The sequence below is a fragment of the Salvelinus namaycush genome, chromosome 24 (assembly GCF_016432855.1).
Source record: "Salvelinus namaycush isolate Seneca chromosome 24, SaNama_1.0, whole genome shotgun sequence".
Lineage (NCBI taxonomy): Eukaryota > Metazoa > Chordata > Actinopteri > Salmoniformes > Salmonidae > Salvelinus > Salvelinus namaycush.
The window spans coordinates 16,173,411-16,196,714 of record NC_052330.1 but is presented as its reverse complement, the minus strand read 5'-3'; the positions used below and the strand labels follow the sequence as shown (position 1 = coordinate 16,196,714).

Below are 23,304 nucleotides of genomic sequence, written 5' to 3'. Positions count from 1 at the left end.
TAGGGGTAGGCCGGGTTTTGCTGGGGTAGGCCGTCATTGTAAATAAGAATTTGTTCTTAACTGAGTTGCCTAGTTAAATAAAAAATAAAATGCATTTTAACAAGCATGCAGGTCTGATCAATGTCATTGAGTGAAGAGTCGGTATGCACAATTGCAGTCATGATTTGTATGCAGTGATGCCTCCGTATAGTCTAGCTGTTGCAAGGCTTCAGGACTGTCATACCTCTACATGTCATGACAATGTGTCAGCGATCTCTGTTTTGTTATATTGGTAACTCCTCTCTCTCCACCCACTCCCTCTCTCTCTCCCCCCACTCCCTCTCTCTCTCCCCCCCCACTCCCTCTCTCTCTCCCCCCCCCACTCCCTCTCTCTCTCCCCCCCCACTCCCTCTCTCTCTCCCCCCCCACTCCCTCTCTCTCTCCCCCCCCACTCCCTCTCTCTCTCCCCCCCCACTCCCTCTCTCTCTCCCCCCCACTCCCTCTCTCTCTCCCCCCCACTCCCTCTCTCTCTCCCCCCCCACTCCCTCTCTCTCTCCCCCCCCACTCCCTCTCTCCCTCCCCGCCCCACTCCCTCTCTCTCTCTCCCCGCCCCACTCCCTCTCACTCTCTTCCCCCCCACTCCCTCTCTCTCTCTTCCCCCCCACTCCCTCTCTCTCTCTTCCCCCCCACTCCCTCTCTCTCTCTTCCCCCCCACTCCCTCTCTCTCTCTTCCCCCCCACTCCCTCTCTCTCTCTTCCCCCCCACTCCCTCTCTCTCTCTTCCCCCCCCACTCCCTCTCTCTCTCTTCCCCCCCCACTCCCTCTCTCTCTCTTCCCCCCCCACTCCCTCTCTCTCTCTTCCCCCCCCACTCCCTCTCTCTCTCTTCCCCCCCCCACTCCCTCTCTCTCTCCCCCCCCCCCCACTCCCTCTCTCTCTCTCCCCCCCCCCACTCCCTCAATATGTCCCTCCCTCTCTCCCTCAATATCTCCCGCCCATTCTCGCTTCTGCCCGCCCGCTCTCTCTTGGTCCCGCCCTCTCTCCCTCCCGCCCTACCTCCTTCTCTCCAGTAGAGGTTGTGGTTGAGTATGAGTATGATGCCCTCCATGAAGATGAGCTGACCCTGAGGCTGGGAGACGTGATCAGGAACGTCCGCAGGATTGAGGAGGAGGGATGGATGGAGGGAGACCTCAACGGGAAGAGAGGACTCTTCCCTGACAACTTCGTCAAGGTGATTTAGAGCCTCTCCCCATTTTAAACAATATTGAGACACTGACCCAAAACAACTTCCGTGTTGACAGTTACACTAACAGTATTATAATATATGCCATTTAGCAGGCAGTTATTTTATCCAAAGTGACGTAAGGGTGGTCCTGGGAATTGAACCTGCTATCCTGGCGTTGCAAGCTCCATGCTTTACCAACTACAGAGTACTATTTGCACATTTGGGACTTGTAAACCCTAGTGCACCATGAAATCTGGTGTTTCCGTTGAAGACATGCGTACACTTCTCTTTCTAATATGAAATGCGGTTGTCATGGTACTCATTGCAAATTGTACGTCGAGCTAGTAGTAGAATGTTGTGATGAAGTCACAGAGAGCGGCTGCTCTTCCCTTGTCCCTCCCTCCTGGCTGTAATCCAGAGTAGTGAGATAGGAAGTCTGGTAGCTTTGAGGAGGGATATCTCACTGTACTGAACTGAACTTTGCTCCCGGACACTGAGACTATTTTTCTTCCTCTATAAGTGCTTCTGTGACTGTCTGAGACTAAAAGTTCTTCCCAGGAAATCATGTCTGAGTTGGAGGAGTCGGTAAGGGATTTACTCGTCTTTACTAAACATCAACATGACAGGGTTCTTTGAGGTGTGTATTATAATCAACAACTGCTCTTTGCCAGCGGAGGTCTTGATGTTTTGGGTGTTGGCGGTGCTGTCACAGTTTGCACTTTTGACACCTCAGAGGCTTAAATCTGTTTGTTTGGCTCTCCAAGGAGAGGAGGGAGAAAAGGAAAGAAACTCCTTTCCTCAATATGTGGTTGTTGGAAATAGCAGCCAATTATGCAAGAAAAGTTAGGTATTTTTTGTGTCTGGTACATTTGCCGTTTGTTCAGCTTCACCACAGTGAGTTGTACAAGTCAGCGTTAAACTCTTAGAAAGTGTTATTGTTCTGAGAATGGCTGTTTCTCTTGGGATAGAGCTGAGCGTCAGCCAGAGGAGGATGTCTTTCCTTCTCTCTCCCCCCTCTCAGCAGTCTGGCTCCTCCCGAGGACTCTCAACTCCTTGCCGTCACTCTTGACTTGGTCTTTATTTTATGGATTGAATGAATCTTATTAAAATAGTTTTATAATTCAGGAGTCAGGACACTGGTTGGGACGCTGGTCTCTCCTGAAACAGGAGTAAAAAAAGTGAAATGTGTTGTTTTACAGGGTCAGCTATAGTAGTACGGTACCCCTGAAGCAAATTAGCGTTAAGTGCCTTGCTCAAGGGCACATCGGTATATTTTTCACCTTGTTAACTCGGGTATTCGAACCTGCGATTCGGATACTGGCCCAACGCTTTAACCGCTAGGCTACCTGCCGCCCAGTAGAGAAGAGTCTTGCTGTCCAGTGTGAGAGAAGCAGCCAGTCAGCAGGACACACACAGCGTTCCTGTCTGTCTCCTCTTCCTTTGCTGTGAAAATACCCAGTCAGCATGTGTGAACCAGGAAGCGGATGGAGCGGGGAAGAGCAGGGGTGAAAGTAGGTTTAATTTCTTACTGGTACGGGACACCCAGATGAATAAAAAGAATGTTGTCTGATCGATGTTGGACTTCTGAGTGGCGCAGGGGTCTAAGGCACTGCATCTCAGTGCAAGAGGCGTCACTACAGTCCCTGGTTTGAATCCAGGCTGTATCACATCCGGCCGTGATTGGGAGTCCCATAGGGTGGCGCACAATTGACCCAGTGTCGTCCAGATTTTGCCGGGGTAGGCCGTCATTGTAACTAAGAACTTGTTCTTAACTGACTTGCCTAGTTAAATAAAGGTTACATTTCAAAAATACATATAATTGGCCTACGAAAGGGGAGACACAAATACAATATTTGACCGACCGACTGTCGATTTGGCCTTATGTAGCATAATTTGAAATTGTGTTTTTTTTTTACGTTGGATAGAAGTAGAGACTCGGAAATAGAAAATTGTATATCATACATGACAGTTGAGGAACAATGGGAAAGTAATTCTGCTTTGAAAGTTGATAAACTTGCAACCTTACTTTTGAGAAAATGACCCATGAAGTTTTGTACCTACTGGAGAGCTCTTCTTTGTCTACACCCATTCAGCATCTTTTACACCATTTTAAGCTTTAGCCCCACCCATCTCTTTCAAGATTCACATGTGAGGCTATGTACTAAACAACCAAATATTTGAAGACTAAAGGCCGCCTTATACTACAGATGTGTTCGTACATTTAATCTGAGGTGCCAGAGTGTGCTCTGGGCATTCATAGACTGAGTGTTGTCAGATTGGCCGTTTGTAAATTCAGAGCATTTCGCTCTCGGAGCATTCAGAGCGCACACTAGACGCTCTGGCTGAAAAGTAGGGTTGATCTGAGCATCCTGGCCTAACAGCAGTCAAGCACCCAGGCTAACTGGCTAACGTTGGCTAGCTGGCTGGCGACTTCCAGACACAAATGAGAGAACAGCTCACTGACCATTTTACTCGCTCTAGCAGAGCTGGTTAGGCTGTTTTTGTGTTATCCAGAGCGTTGGTGACTGCAACTTTACTGCTGGCAACTATTTAATTAATATTTTTTGCCAATTTATCCTGACACTGGACATATTCAACGGGTTTTGAGCGTTCGTAAATTTTGCGCTCTGGCACACAGATGAGTGCGCTCTGAAATCGGAGTAGATAGCGAATTTACAAGCTACGTCTATCGACAGTTGTCTCATTGACATCATAAACATTCTATTGAAATACACTGCTCAAAAAAATAAAGGGAACACTTAAACAACACAATGTAACTCCAAGTCAACACTTCTGTGAAATCAAACTGTCCACTTAGGAAGCAACACTGATTGACAATACATTTCACATGCTGTTGTGCAAATGGAATAGACAAAAGGTGGAAATTATAGGCAATTAGCAAGACACCCCCAAAAAAGGAGTGATTCTGCAGGTGGTGACCACAGACCACTTCTCAGTTCCTATGCTTCCTGGCTGATGTTTTGGTCACTTTTGAATGCTGGCGGTGCTCTCACTCTAGTGGTAGCATGAGACGGAGTCTACAACCCACACAAGTGGCTCAGGTAGTGCAGTTCATCCAGGATGGCACATCAATGCGAGCTGTGGCAAAAAGGTTTGCTGTGTCTGTCAGCGTAGTGTCCAGAGCATGGAGGCGCTACCAGGAGACAGGCCAGTACATCAGGAGACGTGGAGGAGGCCGTAGGAGGGCAACAACCCAGCAGCAGGACCGCTACCTCCGCCTTTGTGCAAGGAGGTGCACTGCCAGAGCCCTGCAAAATGACCTCCAGCAGGCCACAAATGTGCATGTGTCAGCATATGGTCTCACAGGGGGTCTGAGGATCTCATCTCGGTACCTAATGGCAGTCAGGCTACCTCTGGCGAGCACATGGAGGGCTGTGCGGCCCCACAAAGAAATGCCACCCCACACCATGACTGACCCATCGCCAAACCGGTCATGCTGGAGGATGTTGCAGGCAGCAGAACGTTCTCCACGGCGTCTCCAGACTCTGTCACGTCTGTCACATGTGCTCATGTGCTCAGTGTGAACCTGCTTTCATCTGTGAAGAGCACAGGGCGCCAGTGGCGAATTTGCCAATCTTGGTGTTCTCTGGCAAATGCCAAACGTCCTGCACGGTGTTGGGCTGTAAGCACAACCCCCACCTGTGGACGTCGGGCCCTCATACCACCCTCATGGAGTCTGTTTCTGACCGTTTGAGCAGACACATGCACATTTGTGGCCTGCTGGAGGTCATTTTGCAGGGCGCTGGCAGTGCACCTCCTTGCACAAAGGCGGAGGTAGCGGTCCTGCTGCTGGGTTGTTGCCCTCCTACGGCCTCCTCCACGTCTCCTGATGTACTGGCCTGTCTCCTGGTAGCGCCTCCATGCTCTGGACACTACGCTGACAGACACAGCAAACCTTTTTGCCACAGCTCGCATTGATGTGCCATCCTGGATGAACTGCACTACCTGAGCCACTTGTGTGGGTTGTAGACTCCGTCTCATGCTACCACTAGAGTGAGAGCACCGCCAGCATTCAAAAGTGACCAAAACATCAGCCAGGAAGCATAGGAACTGAGAAGTGGTCTGTGGTCACCACCTGCAGAATCACTCCTTTTTTGGGGGTGTCTTGCTAATTGCCTATAATTTCCACCTTTTGTCTATTCCATTTGCACAACAGCATGTGAAATGTATTGTCAATCAGTGTTGCTTCCTAAGTGGACAGTTTGATTTCACAGAAGTGTGATTGACTTGGAGTTACATTGTGTTGTTTAAGTGTTCCCTTTATTTTTTTGAGCAGTGTAGTTACTTGCATAGTGGAGTCTTTTGTTTAGACATGTAGCTAGCTAGCTAGCTAAACAATGAACCATAATTCCAACTCATAACATTACTACCCTGCATGAAGGTAGCTAACCAACCAGGTTCAATGTTAGCTAGTTAACATTAAGATATAACTAGCAATACAAATGGCTCTGAGATTTGAATAATATTACTATACATAATATTACTACACCTAACGTTAGCTAGCTAACTTGAAATGAAAATGACTTTCTGACAAAATTAGAAATGTCTAATATCTGAAAATGTAGCTAGCTAGACTATCTTACCCGCATATATCAATGGACGCTTCTCCATCTCTTTCACGGATGCCATTGTTTCCCTTAGTTTGAAGATGTAATCCGGAGACAGGCGTTTTATTCAACAGCCTTCTGTGTGTTCTCTTTTTGACTCCATCTGAATATTTGCAATCAAATGCCAGAATTTTCTCCTTCTCCTTAGCTATCATACTCTAATTCCACTGATTTTCAAAACTCAGTCCTCCAGAAAGTGGAGAGCAATACTTATGGAGATCTACTACATTATATTTTTCAAAAAAACCACGTTAGAAAGGATTACCTACATACTGACCAACTCATATTATAGACAGAAGCGTGCTACATGGCAGACCAATCTGAACTCCTCTCTAGGCATGTCCAGCCCCCTCATTATCTCAGCCAATCATGACTAGCGGGAAGGTTGCTCGCTTTTTCCATGGCTAAACCAACTAGTCTTGTAAATTAAGTTGTATTCCTATTTACAGATGGCATACACGTTTGTTATTAAGGCACATGAAAGTTCACAATGTTCCAGAAGACAATTCTTCCCCCAAAACTATTTCGATTTTTATTTTTAAGTTTACGTTCAAGTGGCTCTCCTGTGAAGTAGTGACACGCAACATACGCCTAGTTTTCTGAAAGGAGTCACATATGACGTCCATCTAACCTGGAGGAGGATATTATTGTCCAAAAACAAACAAAAGTGGCACAGACCCAATGATCAAGACAGTGAATATGCACACTCAGCAGGGATTTGGCCAATGTTCTCCGCTGGTGCAATAGCCATTTGCTTTTCGAACAGTTTTTCTGCGATTTGTATTTTTTTAAATTCTGATATGCCTGGCTGGGTCTCTCTGCTTTTCACTGACAGTCACAACTTAACAATCATCTACACTGAACAAAAATATAAACGCAACATGTAAAGTGTTGGTCCCATGTTTCATGAGCTGAAATAAAAAATCCCAGAAATGTTCCATACACACACAAAGTATATTTCTCTCAAATTTTGTACACAAATTTGTTTACATCCCTGTTAGTGAGCATTTCTCCTTTGCCAATATAATCTATCCACCTGACAGGTGTGGCATATGAAGAAGCTGATTAAACAGCATGATCATTACGCAGGTGCACCTTGGAGTATTTCTGTATGTAATAAAGCCCTTTTGTGGGGAAAAACTCATTCTGATTGGCTGGGCCTTGCTCCCCACTGGGTGGGCCTGGTTGCTAAATGGGTGGGCCTATGCCCGCCAAGGCCCACCCATGGCTGCACCCCTGCCCAGTCATGTGAAATCCATAGATTAAGGCCTAATTTATTTATTTCATTTAACTGATTTCCTTATAGGAACTGTAACTCAGTAAAATCTGAAGTTGTTGTATGTTGCATTTATATTTTTGTTGAGTGTATTTGGTCATTTGCAGCTTCAAATCTTGACATGGTTGGACTTTGTGCCCCTTGAACTCCAATAGTAGTTGTTCTTTACAACCTTGCAAGTGGAACAGTAGTAGTCTGTAATATGATCGTTTGATGTAAATTCAGCATGTGAAGACTTTGCAAAGCAAGTTTCAAAAGCAGGTTGCCATAGCTCTCATTTGTTCAGTGAGGTGGACTCCACTAGAGACTGGGAGCGATTCCATAGTGCTTCCTTACAGCGTTCCTGGGAGTTTCTGGCAGGGTGAGTGGAGCGGGCTGTGGCTGGCTGGCTGGCTGCTGTCCTAGCCCTGCTCAATGGCCTGAGCTGGAGAGGAAAGGAAGCAGGTCTCAACATGAGCAGAGAGGTCCACGGAGTAGTAAAGCATACACTCACACATTCACTCAGAGCATGTACTATATTGTATCAGTTATTATAGTGGTTAATGCTGTGGAAATGTTAAGGTGAGAGACCTGTGTCAGCAAACGTTTAGTACAGTAGATCAATAGTGTGATTGTGTATGAGGAGTCCAGTTGTTGTGAGTTTTTGTATGTTTATGAGGAGTCTGTTAAAGTGCTCTGAGGAGGAATGACCCTGTGTACTTCCTGCTGCTCAGCTCGGTGAATCATAGCAATTCTGAGGGCGTGAACTACAAAATGGTTGATTCCACCTGGGCAGTTAAAGGGAAACCTTGGCCTACATGAACTTAGCCTTTGGCTGCTTCCCCCCACGACACACTATTCAAATCTTGACATGGTTGGACTTTGTGCCTCTTGAACTCCAATAGTAGTTGTTCTTTACAACCTTGCAAGTAGAACAGTAGTAGTCTGTAATATGACTTAACAATTTACTAAACTCAACAATTTACGATGGAGTTGCGTAACAACTACTGTGGGTGGACTGGAGCGCCGATGTAACATAAATTACTTTTTAATCCTGCGTTGTTGGGAATGGGTTTGTAAGTAAGCATTTCATGGTAAAGTCTACACCTGTAGTATTCGTTGCATGTGACCCATACAATTTTATTTTAAAATACTGTTTTTATCCAAAACTAATTATTTGGATAATCAGAATTTTTTGATTAAAACATCATTTTATGTGAAGTCGGAGCTCCAGTCCGCCCACGCTAGTTGCCGCTCAACAGAGCCCCTGCCCAGCAACTGAGTTGAATCTGCTAACATTAACATAAACTTAAATGTTAGGGTTAGATGAAGTGAGAGCCTATACATGGTTGGCCTGTGAAAGTTACTTTACAAGTTCAATATGAAGGCCTCAGATATTTTGGCTATATCAGTTCATGATTGTAGGTTTTGTGTTCAGGGTTGTGGCGATCATGACATTTTGTCAGGCGGTAAATGTCATGCAAGTAACTGCCGGTGTCACAGTAATGACCGTTAATTAACATAAACACGTTTGGCATCTCCAGGCCTCTACAAGCCACTGATGCGTGCTTTTGGAACATCTACATTTAAAAAATAAAATAATAAATCAATCCATTTAATATAAAGCATCACAATAACTCCATTATTTATTTTAGGCAGGTCTAAAGAAGCATTATGATATGAACAAAATGTGTTTCAGAAGAACAGAATAGCATATGAGCTAGAGTATGAGCGTAAAAGTGATCTACCTCGTACCCCTGCACATTAACTCAGTACTAGTACTCCTTGTATATAGTGTGTGATCTACCTCGTACCCCTGCACATTAACTCAGTACTAGTACTCCTTGTATATAGTGTGTGATCTACCTCGTACCCCTGCACATTAACTCAGTACTAGTACTCCTTGTATATAGTGTGTGATCTACCTCGTACCCCTGCACATTAACTCAGTACTAGTACTCCTTGTATATAGTGTGTGATCTACCTCGTACCCCTGCACATTAACTCAGTACTAGTACTCCTTGTATATAGCCTTGTTATTGTTTTATCGTGTTACTATTTCCTATTTTATTTAGCAAATATTTCTTTTACTTTTTAACTCTGCATTGTTGAATGGGCTCGTAAGTAAGCATTTCACGGTAAAGTGTACACCTGTTGTATTAGGCACATGTGACCAATAAAATTGTATTTGATCATTTAAAACAAGTCCTATATGCTAGATTTAGAGTTATTTGACCACTTTAGTTGTGAATGATACAATCCTTAATGTCTTTAGAAATGAAAAACATATACTGTATGGGCAGCATGATGCAACTATATTGATGATTTGGAAAAAGTTGCAAAAAAAGCTTGCGCTCTGTTTCTTGCCTCAGGATGCACACACTGTTCTCTCATCAAGTGATCATATTCTCACCCATCAGACTATTCTCAATTTCATCTTGTCTTTACTAATATGTGAAATTAATTTCAATTTAAAATACGCCCTTATCAAATGGGCAGGAACAAGGGCAGGGGGGAAAAGACATGTCATTTGTATGTACTTGAATGGCGAATGGAGGCTGCAATTTCCAACGGTTCATTTTGGTTTTACAGCTGAGCAATGTGCTTAATATTAGCAGCTGAGAAATAAATACATGTGTGTGTATAGGGGGGGGCTGGGATCATCCTCTTTTTTTAAATGGCAACCATCATTATGTAGCTAAAGGTAGTGTCAGCCTGTTCATTATGGAAAATATAACAAATGCCTTATTACTAGACTATTCAAAATCAAATACAAATTCACTGTAATTGTAGGCTAACTATACTCTGTAAGCCACCCTGCACTATCGATAATAATACAGTCCACACTCAACGGCTATAACTAGTTTGTTTAATTTTGGTGTAGCCTATAGGCTAGACCAATTATGTACCAAAGACATCTTACACAATAAAATAATAATTCTGCTGTGCGTAATATATAGTAGTTTATTAGGCTATGTATTGTATAATGGGACAATAATTTTTGTTGTTGCTTGGGCTCGTATAGGCCTATGCATAAGCTCTAATATATGTTTGGGGGTTCTACATGTGACATCTTAAATGCTTTGTTTTAATCGTCACCTTAGAAAGCGCTGTCAAATTGTTTTTTTAAACCGGAGACACAAAAAACATGTTTTCCACTCAGTTGCAACCTTTTGTTAAATGTCTTTCTTCAAATTGTTCGATCACAATGTAGCATAACGGTGGCTTTTTATAAGCATGATACTGTTTTGATAAGTGTTTGATGTGATTTTAGATTGCATGTGCATTGACGTCAGAGTGATTAGAGGGACAATACCAGGCCACTAGTGACCTGACTTTCATTAGCGAGTTGGGTACTTACAACACATCAGCGCCATGTACAGAGCACATAGGAGATTTGACTGCGTTCATGACTGAATGACTGCCGGTGTGGCGCAGGTTTTCTGCTAGGAAAGTGTTGCGCCGGACAACGTGACCCGGGAAGATTTTAGTTTACTGGCCATTTTGAGAAATTTACCGGACCCATATGCATTGGGTGCGTAATCCATAAGTGCGTCCTCCTACGGTGCTCAGAATGACATATCACTTTTAGATTATGGTTATTCTTCTTAACAGTACATGCAACTCCTTTAATGAAGCAGCCAATGAAACATCATTTTTAAACATTCATAGGAAAACACTATTCTGAACCATGCACCTGATGAGAGTTGTTCCATATGTGACAGAGATTAAAATCTCTGTTAGAAACTTAGATGCAACAACTAGGATTGGTTGCTATTACTAGGATTGTGCCTTTTTGGCTTCTGGACAACGAAAGAAAGTTGATATGAAAAGACCAGGAGAGAAACGGCACATGAGGAATTCTTTCATAGGTCCAATAGGCTCGGGAAGTGAATTGAAATACATTTTTCAAAATGATATGATTACTCCTGTCTGTACAGAAACAGATAAAATCATTAGTAATACTTCACCAGAAAGCATGACTTAGCCACAGAGGAATCATGGATCATTAGCTTCTTTAAAATATTTTGCTGTGGATTGTTTCAAATCACAAGCTTGTAAGCCTATGCCTATTTGGGAAGCCCGCAAGACAATAAGTTTAGATGATTATTGAGTTGCGGCTGTCAGTGAAAAGCATCTCAGTGCATTCGGAAAGTATTCAGACGCCTTGACTTTTTTCACATTTTATTACGTTACAGCCTTATTTTTAAATTGATTACGTCCCCCCACCTCCCCCATTATCAATCTACACAGAATACCCCATAATGACAAAACAATAACAGGTTTTTAGAAATTTTCTCCAGAGATGTTCGATCGGGTTCAAGTCCGGGCTCTGACTGGGCCACTCAAGGACATTCGAAGCCACTCCTGCGTTGTCTTAGCTGTGCGCTTAGGGTCGTTGTAATGTTGGAAGGTGAACCTTCACCCCAGAGCACTCTGGAGCAGGTTTTCATCAAGGATCTCTCTGTACTCTGCTCCATTCATCTTTCCCTCGATCCTGACTAGTCTCCCAGTCCCTGCTGCTGAAAAACATCCCCACAGCATGATGCTGCCACCACCATGCTTCGCCGTAGGAATGGTGCCAATTTCCTCCAGATGTGACGCTTGGCATTCAGGCCAAAGACCAGAGACTCTTGTTTCTCATGGTCTGAGGCCTTTAGGTGCCTTTTGGCAAACTCCAAGTGGGCTGTCATGTGCTTTTTACTGAGTAGTGGCTTCCGTCTGGCCACTCTACCATAAAGGCCTGATTGGTGGAGTGCTGCAGAGATGGTCATTTTTCTGGAAGGTTCTCCCATCTCCACAGAGGAACTCAGAAGCTCAGTCAGTGACCATCAGGTTCTTGGTCAACTCCCTAACCAAGGCCCTTCTCCCCCGATTGCTCAGTTTGGCCGGATGGCCAACTCTTCTTCCATTTAAGAATGATGGAGGCTGTCTTCCGTGTTCTTGGGGACCTTCAATGCTGTAGATATGTTTTGGTACCCTTCCCCAGATCTGTGCCTCAACACAATCCTGTCTCGGAGCTCTACGGACAATTCTTTCAACCTCATGGCCTGGTTTTTGCTCTGACACACACTGTCAACTGTGGGATCTTATATAGACAGGTGTGTGCCTTTCCAAATCATGTCCAATTAATTTAATTTTCCACAGGTGGACTCCTACCATGTTGTAGAAACATCTCATGGATGACCAATGGAAACAGGATGCACCTGAGCTTAATTTCAAGTCTCATAGCAAAGGCTTTGAATGCTTATGAGACTAAGGTATTTCGGTTAGTTTTTTATAAATTTGCTAACATTTCTGAATACTCCATAATGACAGAGCAAAAACATGTGTTGTGTGTAGATTGAGGATTTATTTTTGTATTTAATCCATTTTAGAATAAGGCTGTAACGTAACAAAATGTGGAAAAAGTCCAAGGGGTCTGAGTACTTTACAAATGCACTGTATGTGTGAAGATAATGTGTCTTGCATATAATTAACATTTTAGACAGGAAAGGGAGGGGTGCGTGGCGAAGATATAGGCGAGTGTCTCTCCAGAATGGTTCAGCTGTCTCCCGCCAATTCTTGCGCATTCATTGTTTCATTGTGTGAATTGTTTGCCCTTTGTTTGTTTGTTTGTTTATTTTGATCAATTTCCATTACATCCATCACCAGAAAGTAAACAGACGTAATGGGGAATTGATAAAAAGAGAAACTCAAGTCTAGACAGAATTGCAGGCAGACAGGCTGAGTAGAAAGATGAAGGCTACTGAAAGAACCTGAATTTTCATGTTTTTGTCGTCTTTATGTATGTTTACTTAGTTGACAATGGAATTTATTGGCCTACTGCTTCATTGGTCTATATGCTATGAGTTCCATGCCCTAATTTATTTAGTTGCCAATAGATCTCGGTGTATCAATGTGTCCACATGGCAGAGGCCGGTGCTCTCACTTTAGTTGAATTTTAACTTTTAGATCATTTTCATTCAGATTTTTATGATTAGCCACGTGACAATGATTGAGAAACAAAAACATTATTTGAAATGGAACTGTTCCACAAAAATGTGCAACTGTTCCTCTTGTAATATAGCCTAAAATAATCATTGCCCTCTCTGCTGTGTGTGTGTGTGTGTGTGGTGGCAGGAGGTAAAGGAGCCCAAGGAGGTGAACGTGACAAAGGAGGAGGCCGAGGAGGAGCTGCCCCAGCGGAGAGAGAAGAGTGCAGGGAACGTGGCCAACCTGGTCCAGAGGATGAGCACCTACGGATTCCCAGCTGGGGGCTTCCAGCCACACTCACAGCCCCGTGGACTCAAGAAGAGTAGGTTGTGCGCTGGCTGTGCTTTCATCTTTATAATCACATGTTGTCTGCACTGAAGCACTAAGTGAAACACTAGTTAGAATGCCCAGGGTCTTCCATTCATTTCTGTGGACTTAATCTGCCATAGGCTAAAGCCTGCTGCACACAGAGGGAACCAACACATATAACTCTCAGAATAAACTGCTTTCATTTCATGTTTCCCAAAACTGTGGAAGGAAGGAAATCAGATGTCTGTCCTCTGAAGTGTGTCAAATGTATTAAAAGGATTGTAGGTGCATACTGGATATAGCCTATATTTCCTGCTGCTGTATTTGCATGTCTGTCTGTTAGTCATGGAGGCTTTTCTTCCACATCGAGCCTTTGTATAGCATACACACATTCTCTTGTGTGACATTGGTGAATAGAACTTGATTGAATTGTGTCGACAGCAGCAGGGTTTACATGAAGGTCAAGTCCCTATTGAAATGCAGCATTAAAGTGGAGATGACGAACTTCTGATAATCATGTTCGTCTCTGCAGGAAACTCCCACTAGCCCATGCCTCCTCCAATCCAATGCTTTTAGATTTGTGGGAAGAAGTGAATGAGTGTACCCTTCAGAAGAAAGGAGATATTATTGGAACTCAGCCCCTGTGTGCAGCTGTGCTTGTTCAGAGGGGCGTGTCCTGCCACAGGAGCACCTTGCTGAAAAGTCCCATAGTGCTCCTAGCAGGAGAGGAGTGTTCTCCTCCTCCACTTCCTGGATCCAGACACCCTTCCCACACTGCCCTCATGCACACCAGGGTGTATAAACACATCATAAACAAACACCCGTGCACGCGCTTCCAGGATGTTGATGCCATTAGTCGACCTATTGAGCAGCGAATGGACTGATGTAACTGGTGTTCCCAGCCTTCTCCTGTCTTCTGTTGTTGTTGCAGTGTCTAAGAAGCGGCAGTGCAAGGCGCTGTTTGATTACGTGCCCCAGAACGAGGATGAGCTCGAGCTGAAGATAGGGGATACCATCGACATCAATGAGGAGGTGAGGCTAGTGCTTCTTTACACTGCCCTACATTTTGCTATTTACATATGCTGCTTGTAATGAATGACTTTCCTGCATTGGGTTACCTTACCTGTGCTTTATTAAACGTGTTAGACACATTTTTCTGTTTAGAGTTGATTTGTCTGTTGAAGTTGTAGAGGTTAGGATTGCATGGGAGAATGAAAGAGAAATTGCCATGCTCTTTCTGTAACTAATTTACAGCCTAATGGTGTTTACACATGACCATATTTACATTGGATGCAAATCCTAACTCACAGCTAATAGTTCTTTAGGTAGAGCTGAGAGATTAACAACATTTTTGTTGTTTTCCGCTTTTTGGACAACTAATTGATCTGTTCAATTATTTGAATTCCATTTAGTTTTTTTAGTTTTTAGTCAGCTCAATGCACAGTTTTCTCTGGCGATTTATGACATCAAGCCAAAACTGTAGGGAGTTGTAGTTTCCAACAGGCCAATATTCTGCATAGTTTAGCGTAGAAAACGTGGTAATTAACTACAATGACCATAAACTATTGCACACCTACTTGTCCAGTCTGTGTGGGGCAAAACACTGAGGGGATAGAGAGCAGTTGCTTCGTGAGGTATCTCTACCTGAAAATACATGATCTAAGTGATTGATAGTTGGTTTTCAGCAGTCATAAAAGTATACCTTATTTACTTTGAACTACTAAAAAGGGGATTTTGACAGACAGCATAGTCAGCAGCTCTGTAGAGATGGGTGACTTGGAATGAAATAAAACAAGTAATCAAATAAAACAAATGTAATGTACACAACAACTGAAATATAAGTCATGTGAATAAATGATGGTTAATACGTGATAAGCAGTAATGGGCAGTCACTACCATCATGGGACTTTTATTCATCGTTTTATTCTGTGTTACAGCATTTAACCCACATAATGCATAATGAATTGAATGTTTAAAAACAGAATAACAACAACAAAAAAAAAAATATTTTTTATAACCAAACTGACCTCAAAAAAGCACAAATCGCTCAGAATAACCTTAGGCTATAGGCTAATGTTGGAACTTGGTGATGTATATGGTATATTATTCTAAGGTGATTAGATGTGTACATCAGGTATTCAGAGGGTTCTGATTGGTTGTTCCAGGTAGAGGAAGGCTGGTGGAGTGGAACCATGAACGGCAAATCAGGACTGTTCCCCTCCAACTTCGTCAAAGAGATTGAGACAAACGAAGATGAAGAAACGAACGACGTAACAGATGAAACTGGTAATAATGGAGCTAACGGAGCGTGACTCGTGTTCAATCAGAGCATGTCATAACAAGTTAGAGCTGCTAAAGGATTTAGTTTTTTTGCTGGATTTCCAGGCTTCTGTTTGTATTATTGTGTCTAGGTAAGAGGCTATAGTGTTTGTGTATGTGGGCGAGCGTGTGTGTTCTTCTACTGCACGTTTTTGTTTTCTTCCATTCACATTTTACATTGTGTCCTTCCCACAGACGGTAGCGGTAAAGAAGCTCTGCTTCTCCCCACCCCCACCTCCCCCATCCACCCCTCTCCAGGCAACGGAGTGATCGCCCAGCCCAAGAAGATCCGGGGGGTGGGCTTCGGGGACATCTTCAGGGAAGGCTCAGTCAAGCTGAAGGTCCGCCTGCCCAACTCAGAGGGAGAAGAGAAGAAAGACAAAGTAAGTGAGCTGAGCCAGGACTGAGAGATGCCTGTCTGTGAACTCAGGGTGTCATGGACCTCAACAGGTCCCGATAAGGCTTAAATACTTCCCCTTAAAATATGCCAAAGTCCTCTGAGAACTAATTCACAATTGAGAGGAAGAGGGGCATGCTTTTAAATGTCCAAAAAGTTTTCAACTGTCATATGTTAGATAACTGTATAAAACTAGTAAGGAATGTTTATGGTCAGTGGTGGGAAAAATTACCCAATTGTCATACTTGATTAAAAGTAAAGATGCCTTAATAGAAAATGACTCAAGTGGAAGTCACCCAGTAAAATACTACTTGAGTAAAGGTATTTGGTTTTAAATATAGTTAAGTATCAAAGTCAATGAAATTGATAAAGTATAACTAATTTCAAATTCTTTATATTAAACAATCCAGACGGCACGATTTTTCTTCTTTTTTAAATTTACGGATAGCCAGGGGCTCACTCCACTCATAATTTACAAACATTATTTAGTCAATCCGCCAGATCAGGTAGTAGGGATGACCAGGGATGTTCTCTTGATAAGTGCATGAATTTAACCATTTTCCTCTCTTGCTAAGCATTCAAAATGTAACAAGTACTTTTGGGTGTCAGGGAAAATGTATGGAGTAAAAAGTACATTATTTTCTTTAGGAATGTAGTGAAGTAAAAGTTGTCAAAAATAGTGAAGTACATATACCAAAAAAAAGTAAAAAGTATTTTTACTTAAGTAGTTTACACCACTGTTTATGGTTAGCATGTTGATACTGAGAATCATATCACAAAAGTCAGAAATGGATTGCATTGACACCAATGCTGGTGTACGAAATAATTTAACATTGGATAATATTGGTTTATGAACTTGTTTACATTAGCTAACATTCTGAGTTCAGCCACCTTTACACAGTCAGTATTGTTTAGTGTTGCGTGAAGGAGTAATCATAGGTGTCGCTGGCCTTTTGGAATCCCCTGAGTGTTTGTTTAAGTCCTGGGAGAGGTGGCGCAGTGTAGTGTGGGTTGGCTTACTTTGTCAACCTTTTCCCTCTTCAGCTTTGTTTTGTTCGCTAATTGTTTGGGTGGCAGGCAGGCAGTTTCCCTGCTCCCTCTGACTGACCTAGTTTCCTGGCGTCATATCTGAGGTAGATGTTTCAGTGTGTCTCAATGGTAGGTGTTTCTGTGGAATAAATTTCAGTGTGTTTCTGAATGAGATATTTCTGTGTGCTTCGAAGGGAGATACTCATGTATATATAGTCTGTGGACACCCCTTCAAATTAGTGGATTCGGCTATTTCAGCCACACATTGCTGACAGGCGTATAAAATCAAGCATACAGCCATGCAATCTCCATAGACAAACATTGGCAGTAGAATGACCTTACTGAAGAGCTCTGACTTTCAAGTGGCACCGTCATAAGATGCCACCTTTCCAACAAGTCAGTTCGTCAAATTTCTGCCCTGCTAGAGCTGCCCCGGTCAACTGTATGCGCTGTTATTGTGGAGTGGAAACATCTAGAAGCAACGTCGGCTCAGCCGCAAAGTGGTAGGGCACACAAGCTCACAGAACGGGACCGCCGAGTGCTGAAGCGCGTAGCGCGTAAAATATCTTCTGTCCTCGATTGCAACACTCACTACCGAGTTCCAAACTGCCTCTGGAAGCAACGTCAGCACAATAACTGTTTGTTGGGAGCTTCATGAAATGGGTTTCCATGGCCGAGCAGCCGCACACAAGCCTAAGATCACCATGAGCAATGCCAAGTGTCGGATGGAGTGGTGTAAAGCTCACCGCCATTGGACTCTGGAGCAGTGGAAACGCGTTCTCTGGAGTGATGAATCATGCTTCAACATCTGGCAGTCCAACGGATTAATCTTGGTTTGACGGATGTCAGGACAACGCTACCTGCCCCAATGCATTGTGCCAAGTGTAAGGTTTGGTGGAGGAGGAATAATGGTCTTGGGGCTGTTTTTCATGGTTCAGGCTAGGCCCCTTAGTTCCAGTGAAATTAAATATTAATGCTACAGCATACAATAACATTCTAGACGATTCTGTGCTCCCTTCTTTGTGGAAACAGTTTGGGGAAGGCCCTTTTCTGTTTCCGCATGACAATTTATTTCACCTTTTATTTAATCAGGTAGGCAAATTGAGAACACGTTCTCATTTACAATTGCGACCTGGCCAAGATAAAGCAAAGCAGTTCGACACATACAACAACACATAGTTACACATGGAGTAAAACAAACATACAGTCAATAATACAGTGAAAAATAAGTCTATATACAATGTGAGCAAATGAGGTGAGATAAGGGAGGTGAAGGCAAACAAAATATATATATATATAAATAAAAATATCAAAAAAGGCCATGGTGGCAAAGTAAATACAATATAGCAAGTAAAAAACACTGGAATGGTTGGTTTGCAGTGGAAGAAAGTGCAAAGTAGAGATAGAAATAATGGGGTGCAAAGGAGCAAAATAAATAAATAAATACAGTAGGTAAAGAGGTAGTTGTTTGGGCTAAATTATAGATGGGCTATGTACAGGTGCAGTAATCTATGAGCTGCTCTGACAGCTGGTGCTTAAAGCTAGTGAGGGAGATAAGTGTTTCCAGTTTCAGAGATTTTTGTAGTTCGTTCCAGTCATTGGCAGCAGAGAACTGGAAGGAGAGGCGGCCAAAGGAAGAATTGGTTTTGGGGGTGACCAGAGAGATATACCTGCTGGATCGCGTGCTACAGGTAGGTGCTGCTATGGTGACCAGCGAGCTGAGATAAGGGGGGACTTTACCTAGCAGGGTTTTGTAGATGACCTGGAGCCAGTGGGTTTGGCGACGAGTATGAAGCGAGGGCCAGCCAACGAGAGTGTACAGGTCGCAGTGGTGGGTAGTATATGGGGCTTTGGTGACAAAACGGATGGCACTGTGATAAACTGCATCCAATTTATTGAGTAGGGTTTTGGAGGCTATTTTGTAAATGACATCACCGAAGTCGAGGATTGGTAGGATGGTCAGTTTTACAAGGGTATGTTTGGCAGCATGAGTGAAGGATGCTTTGTTGCGGAATAGGAAGACAATTCTAGATTTAACTTTGGATTGGAGATGTTTGATGTGAGTCTGGAAGGAGAGTTTACAGTCTAACCAGACACCTAGGTATTTGTAGTTGTCCACATATTCTAAGTCAGAGCCGTCCAGAGTAGTGATGTTGGACAGGCGGGCAGGTGCAGGCAGCGATCGGTTGAAGAGCATGCATTTAGTTTTACTTGTATTTAAGAGCAATTGGAGGCCACGGAAGGAAAGTTGTATGGCATTGAAGCTCGCCTGGAGGGTTGTTAACACAGTGTCAAAAGAAGGGCCAGAAGTATACAGAATAGTGTCGTCTGCGTAGATGTAGATCAGAGACTCACCAGCAGCAAGAGCGACATCATTGATGTATACAGAGAAGAGAGTCGGTCCAAGAATTGAACCCTGTGGCACCCCCATAGAGACTGCCAGAGGTCCGGACAACAGACCCTCCGATTTGACACACTGAACTCGATCAGAGAAGTAGTTGGTGAACCAGGCGAGGCAATCATTAGAGAAACCAAGGCTGTCGAGTCTGCCGATGAGGATGTGGTGATTGACAGAGTCAAAAGCCTTGGCCAGGTCAATGAATACGGCTGCACAGTATTGTTTCCTATCGATGGCGGTTAAGATATCGTTTATGACCTTGAGCGTGGCTGAGGTGCACCAATGACCAGCTCTGAAACCAGATTGCATAGCGGAGAAGGTATGGTGGGATTCGAAATGGTCGGTAATCTGTTTGTTGACTTGGCTTTCGAAGACCTTAGAAAGGCAGGGTAGGATAGATATAGGTCTGTAGCTGTTTGGGTCAAGAGTGTCCCCCCCTTTGAAGAGGGGGATAACCGCAGCTGCTTTCCAATCTTTGGGAATCTCAGACGACACGAAAGAGAGGTTGAAAAGGCTAGTAATAGGGGTGGCAACAATTTCAGCAGATAGTTTTAGAAAGAAAGGGTCCAGATTGTCTAGCCCGGCTGATTTGTAAGGGTCCAGATTTTGCAGCTCTTCCAAACATCAGCTGACTGTATTTGGGAGAAAGAGAAATGGGGAAGGCGTGGGCGAGTAGCAGAGGGGAGGGCAGTGCTGTTGACCGGGGTAGGCGTAGCCAGGTGGAAAGCATGGCCAGCCGTAGAAAAATGCTTATTGAAATTCTCAATTATAGTGGATTTGTCGGTGGTGACACTGTTTCCTATCTTCAGTGCAGTTGGAAGCTGGGAGGAGGTGTTCTTATTCTCCATGGACTTTACAGTGTCCCAGAACTTTTTTGAGTTTGTGTTGCAGGAAGCAAATTTCTGCTTGAAAAAGCTAGCCTTGGCTTTTCTAACTGCCTGTGTATATTGGTTTCTAGCTTCCCTGAAAAGTTGCATATCATGGGGGCTGTTCGATGCTAATGCAGAACGCCATAGGATGTTTTTCTGTTGGTTAAGGGCAGTCAGGTCAGGAGAGAACCAAGGGCTATATCTGTTCCTGGTTCTAAATTTCTTGAATGGGGCATGCTTATTCAAGATGGTGAGGAAGGCATTTAAAAAAAATATCCAGGCATCCTCTACTGACGGGATGAGGTCAATATCCTTCCAGGATACCCGGGCCAGGTCGATTAGAAAGGCCTGCTCGCTGAAGTGTTTCAGGGAGCGTTTGACAGTGATGAGTGGAGGTCGTTTGACCGCTGACCCATTACGGATGCAGGCAATGAGGCAGTGATCGCTGAGATCTTGGTTGAAAACAGCAAAGGTGTATTTGGAGGGCAAGTTGGTTAGGATGATATCTATGAGGGTACCCGTGTTTACGGAATTGGGGTGGTACCTGGTAGGTTCATTGATAATTTGTGTGAGATTGAGGGCATCAAGCTTAGACTGTAGGATGGCTGGGGTGTTAAGCATGTTCCAATTTAGGTCGCCTAGCAGCACGAGCTCTGAAGATAGATGGGGGGCAATCAGTTCACATATGGTGTCCAGAGCACAGCTGGGGGCAGAGGGTGGTCTATAGCAGGCGGCAACGGTGAGAGACTTGTTTTTAGAGAGGTGGATTTTTTAAAGTAGAAGTTCAAATTGTTTGGGAACAGACCTGGATAGTAAAACAGAACTCTGCAGGCAATCTTTGCAGTAGATTGCAACACCGCCCCCTTTGGCCGTTCTATCTTGTCTGAAAATCTTGTAGTTAGGGATGAAAATGTCAGAATTTTTGGTGGTCTTCCTAAGCCAGGATTCAGACACGGCTAAAACATCTGGGTTGGCAGAGTGTGCTAAAGCAGTGAACAAAACAAACTTAGGGAGGAGGCTTCTAATGTTAACATGCATGAAACCAAGGCTATTACGGTTACAGAAGTCATCAAAAGAGAGCGCCTGGGGAATAGGAGTGGAGCTAGGTACTGCAGGGCACCTCTACATCACCAGAGGAACAGAGGAGGAGTAGGATAAGGGTACGGCTAAAAGCTATGAGAATTGGTCATCTAGAACGTCTAGAACAGAGAGTAAAAGGAAGTTTCTGGGGGCGATAAAATAGCTTCAAGGAATAATGTACAGACAAAAGTATGGTAGGATGTGAATACAGTGGAGGTAAACCTAGGTATTGAGTGATGATGAGAGAGATATTGTCTCTAGAAACATCATTGAAACCAGGTGATGTCATCGCATATGTGGGTGGTGGAACTGAAAGGTTGGATATGGTATAGTGAGCAGGGCTAGAGGCTCTACAATGAAATAAGTCAATAAACACTAACCAGAACAGCAATGGACAAGGCATATTTACATTAAGGAGAGGCATGCTTAATCGAGTGATCATAAGGGTCCAGTGAGTAGAGGTTGGTTGGGGTCACGGCGATCCAGACAGCTGGCCGGGTAGCTGGCTATCGGTAGCAAGATAGCATAGGATGGAGTTCTATTTTTAGTCACCTCGTGCGTTTCCGTCGGTAGATTAGTGGGGTTCCGTGTGGTAGAGGGGATCAATCCAATTGGCAAAATAGATATAGTGACCCAAGAAGAATTGTCCGATATACTTATTCAGATAGCAGCCGATAAGACAGCTAACGATTAGCGGGCCCCAGATGAGCGTTCAGGTAACGTCGCGACGGAGGTGCCAGTTGGATAACTCCCTCGGGCAGATAACGTCGGTAGTCAGTCGTGAAGGCCCGGTGGGGCTCCGCATTTGTAGTAAAAAAAACGGGTCCGGATAGGTGATTGTAGCCCAGGAATGGCTGATGGAACTCTTCAGCTGGCTAGCTCCGGAATAATTTAAGTTTGCTCCGGGATCGACGTAAGCCAATAGTCACACGGTTTGCAGCTAGCTAGCAGCGAAATCAAGGTGTAAATGTCCAGAGCTTGCGGTTGAAATCTGGGGATATTGAGAAAAATAGGTCCGGTATGTTCTGGTCTGAGTCGCGTTGTACAAAAGTGCCGATAGATTATCGAGCTAAAGGAATAGCTGATGACCACAAAACGTGGGTAGCTGAAATACTAACGTTAGCCAGTAAACCGGCTAACTTCTGGGTAGCTTCTGGCTAGCTTCTGGCTAGCTTCTGGCTAGCTTCTGGTTAGCTTCTGGTTAGCTTCTGGCTAGCTTCTGGTTAGCTTCTGGCTAGCTTCAATTGTGAATTTTCAGATTTGAGGTAAATAATACTTTTTTTTTTCTGTAATTGGTGAGGCGGGTTGCAGGAAAGCTTTTTGTAGTTGAGTTCTTGGATAATAAAATATATAAAAGATATGCGAAGAAAGGTGTAAATATATATATATATACAGGACACGACAATACGAGGACAAAATGACGTCTGAACTGCTATGCCATCTTGGAAGGAACGAAAAATGCCCCCGTGCGTAAAGCGAGATCCATATGGAAATGGTTTGTTGAAATCGGTGTGGAAGAACTTGACTGGCCTGCACAGAGCCCTGACCTCAACTCCATCGAACACCTTTGAGATGAATTGGAACGCCGACTGCAAGCCAGGCCTAATCTCCCAACATCAGTGCCCAAACTCACTAATGCTGTTGTGGCTGAAATGGAAGCAAGTCCCCGCTGTGGAAAGCCTTCCCAGAAGAGTAGAGTCTATTTATGGCAGCAAACTCCATATTTTAATGCCCATGATTTTGGAATGAGATGTTCAACGAGTTGGTGTCCACATACTTTTGCTCATGTAGAGTATTTCAGCACGTTTCTGGGTGAGATGTGTTTCTGAGGGAGAGATTTCGG

At 43.9% G+C, this 23,304-nt stretch overlaps 1 protein-coding gene across 1 annotated transcript in view; it reads left to right on the top strand.

Annotated features, from left to right (window-relative positions):
* Nucleotides 1–1,051: 1,051 nt before the first annotated feature.
* Nucleotides 1,052–23,304, top strand: part of LOC120019009 (CD2-associated protein-like) — a 72,490-nt gene continuing 50,237 nt past the window's right edge. The window contains exons 1-5 of the mRNA XM_038962195.1: nucleotides 1,052–1,207; nucleotides 13,208–13,382; nucleotides 14,301–14,401; nucleotides 15,535–15,655; nucleotides 15,884–16,071. Of these exons, the coding sequence (XP_038818123.1) occupies nucleotides 1,154–1,207; nucleotides 13,208–13,382; nucleotides 14,301–14,401; nucleotides 15,535–15,655; nucleotides 15,884–16,071 (639 nt within the window). The 5' untranslated portion in view covers nucleotides 1,052–1,153. The remainder of the gene's footprint in view (nucleotides 1,208–13,207; nucleotides 13,383–14,300; nucleotides 14,402–15,534; nucleotides 15,656–15,883; nucleotides 16,072–23,304) is intronic.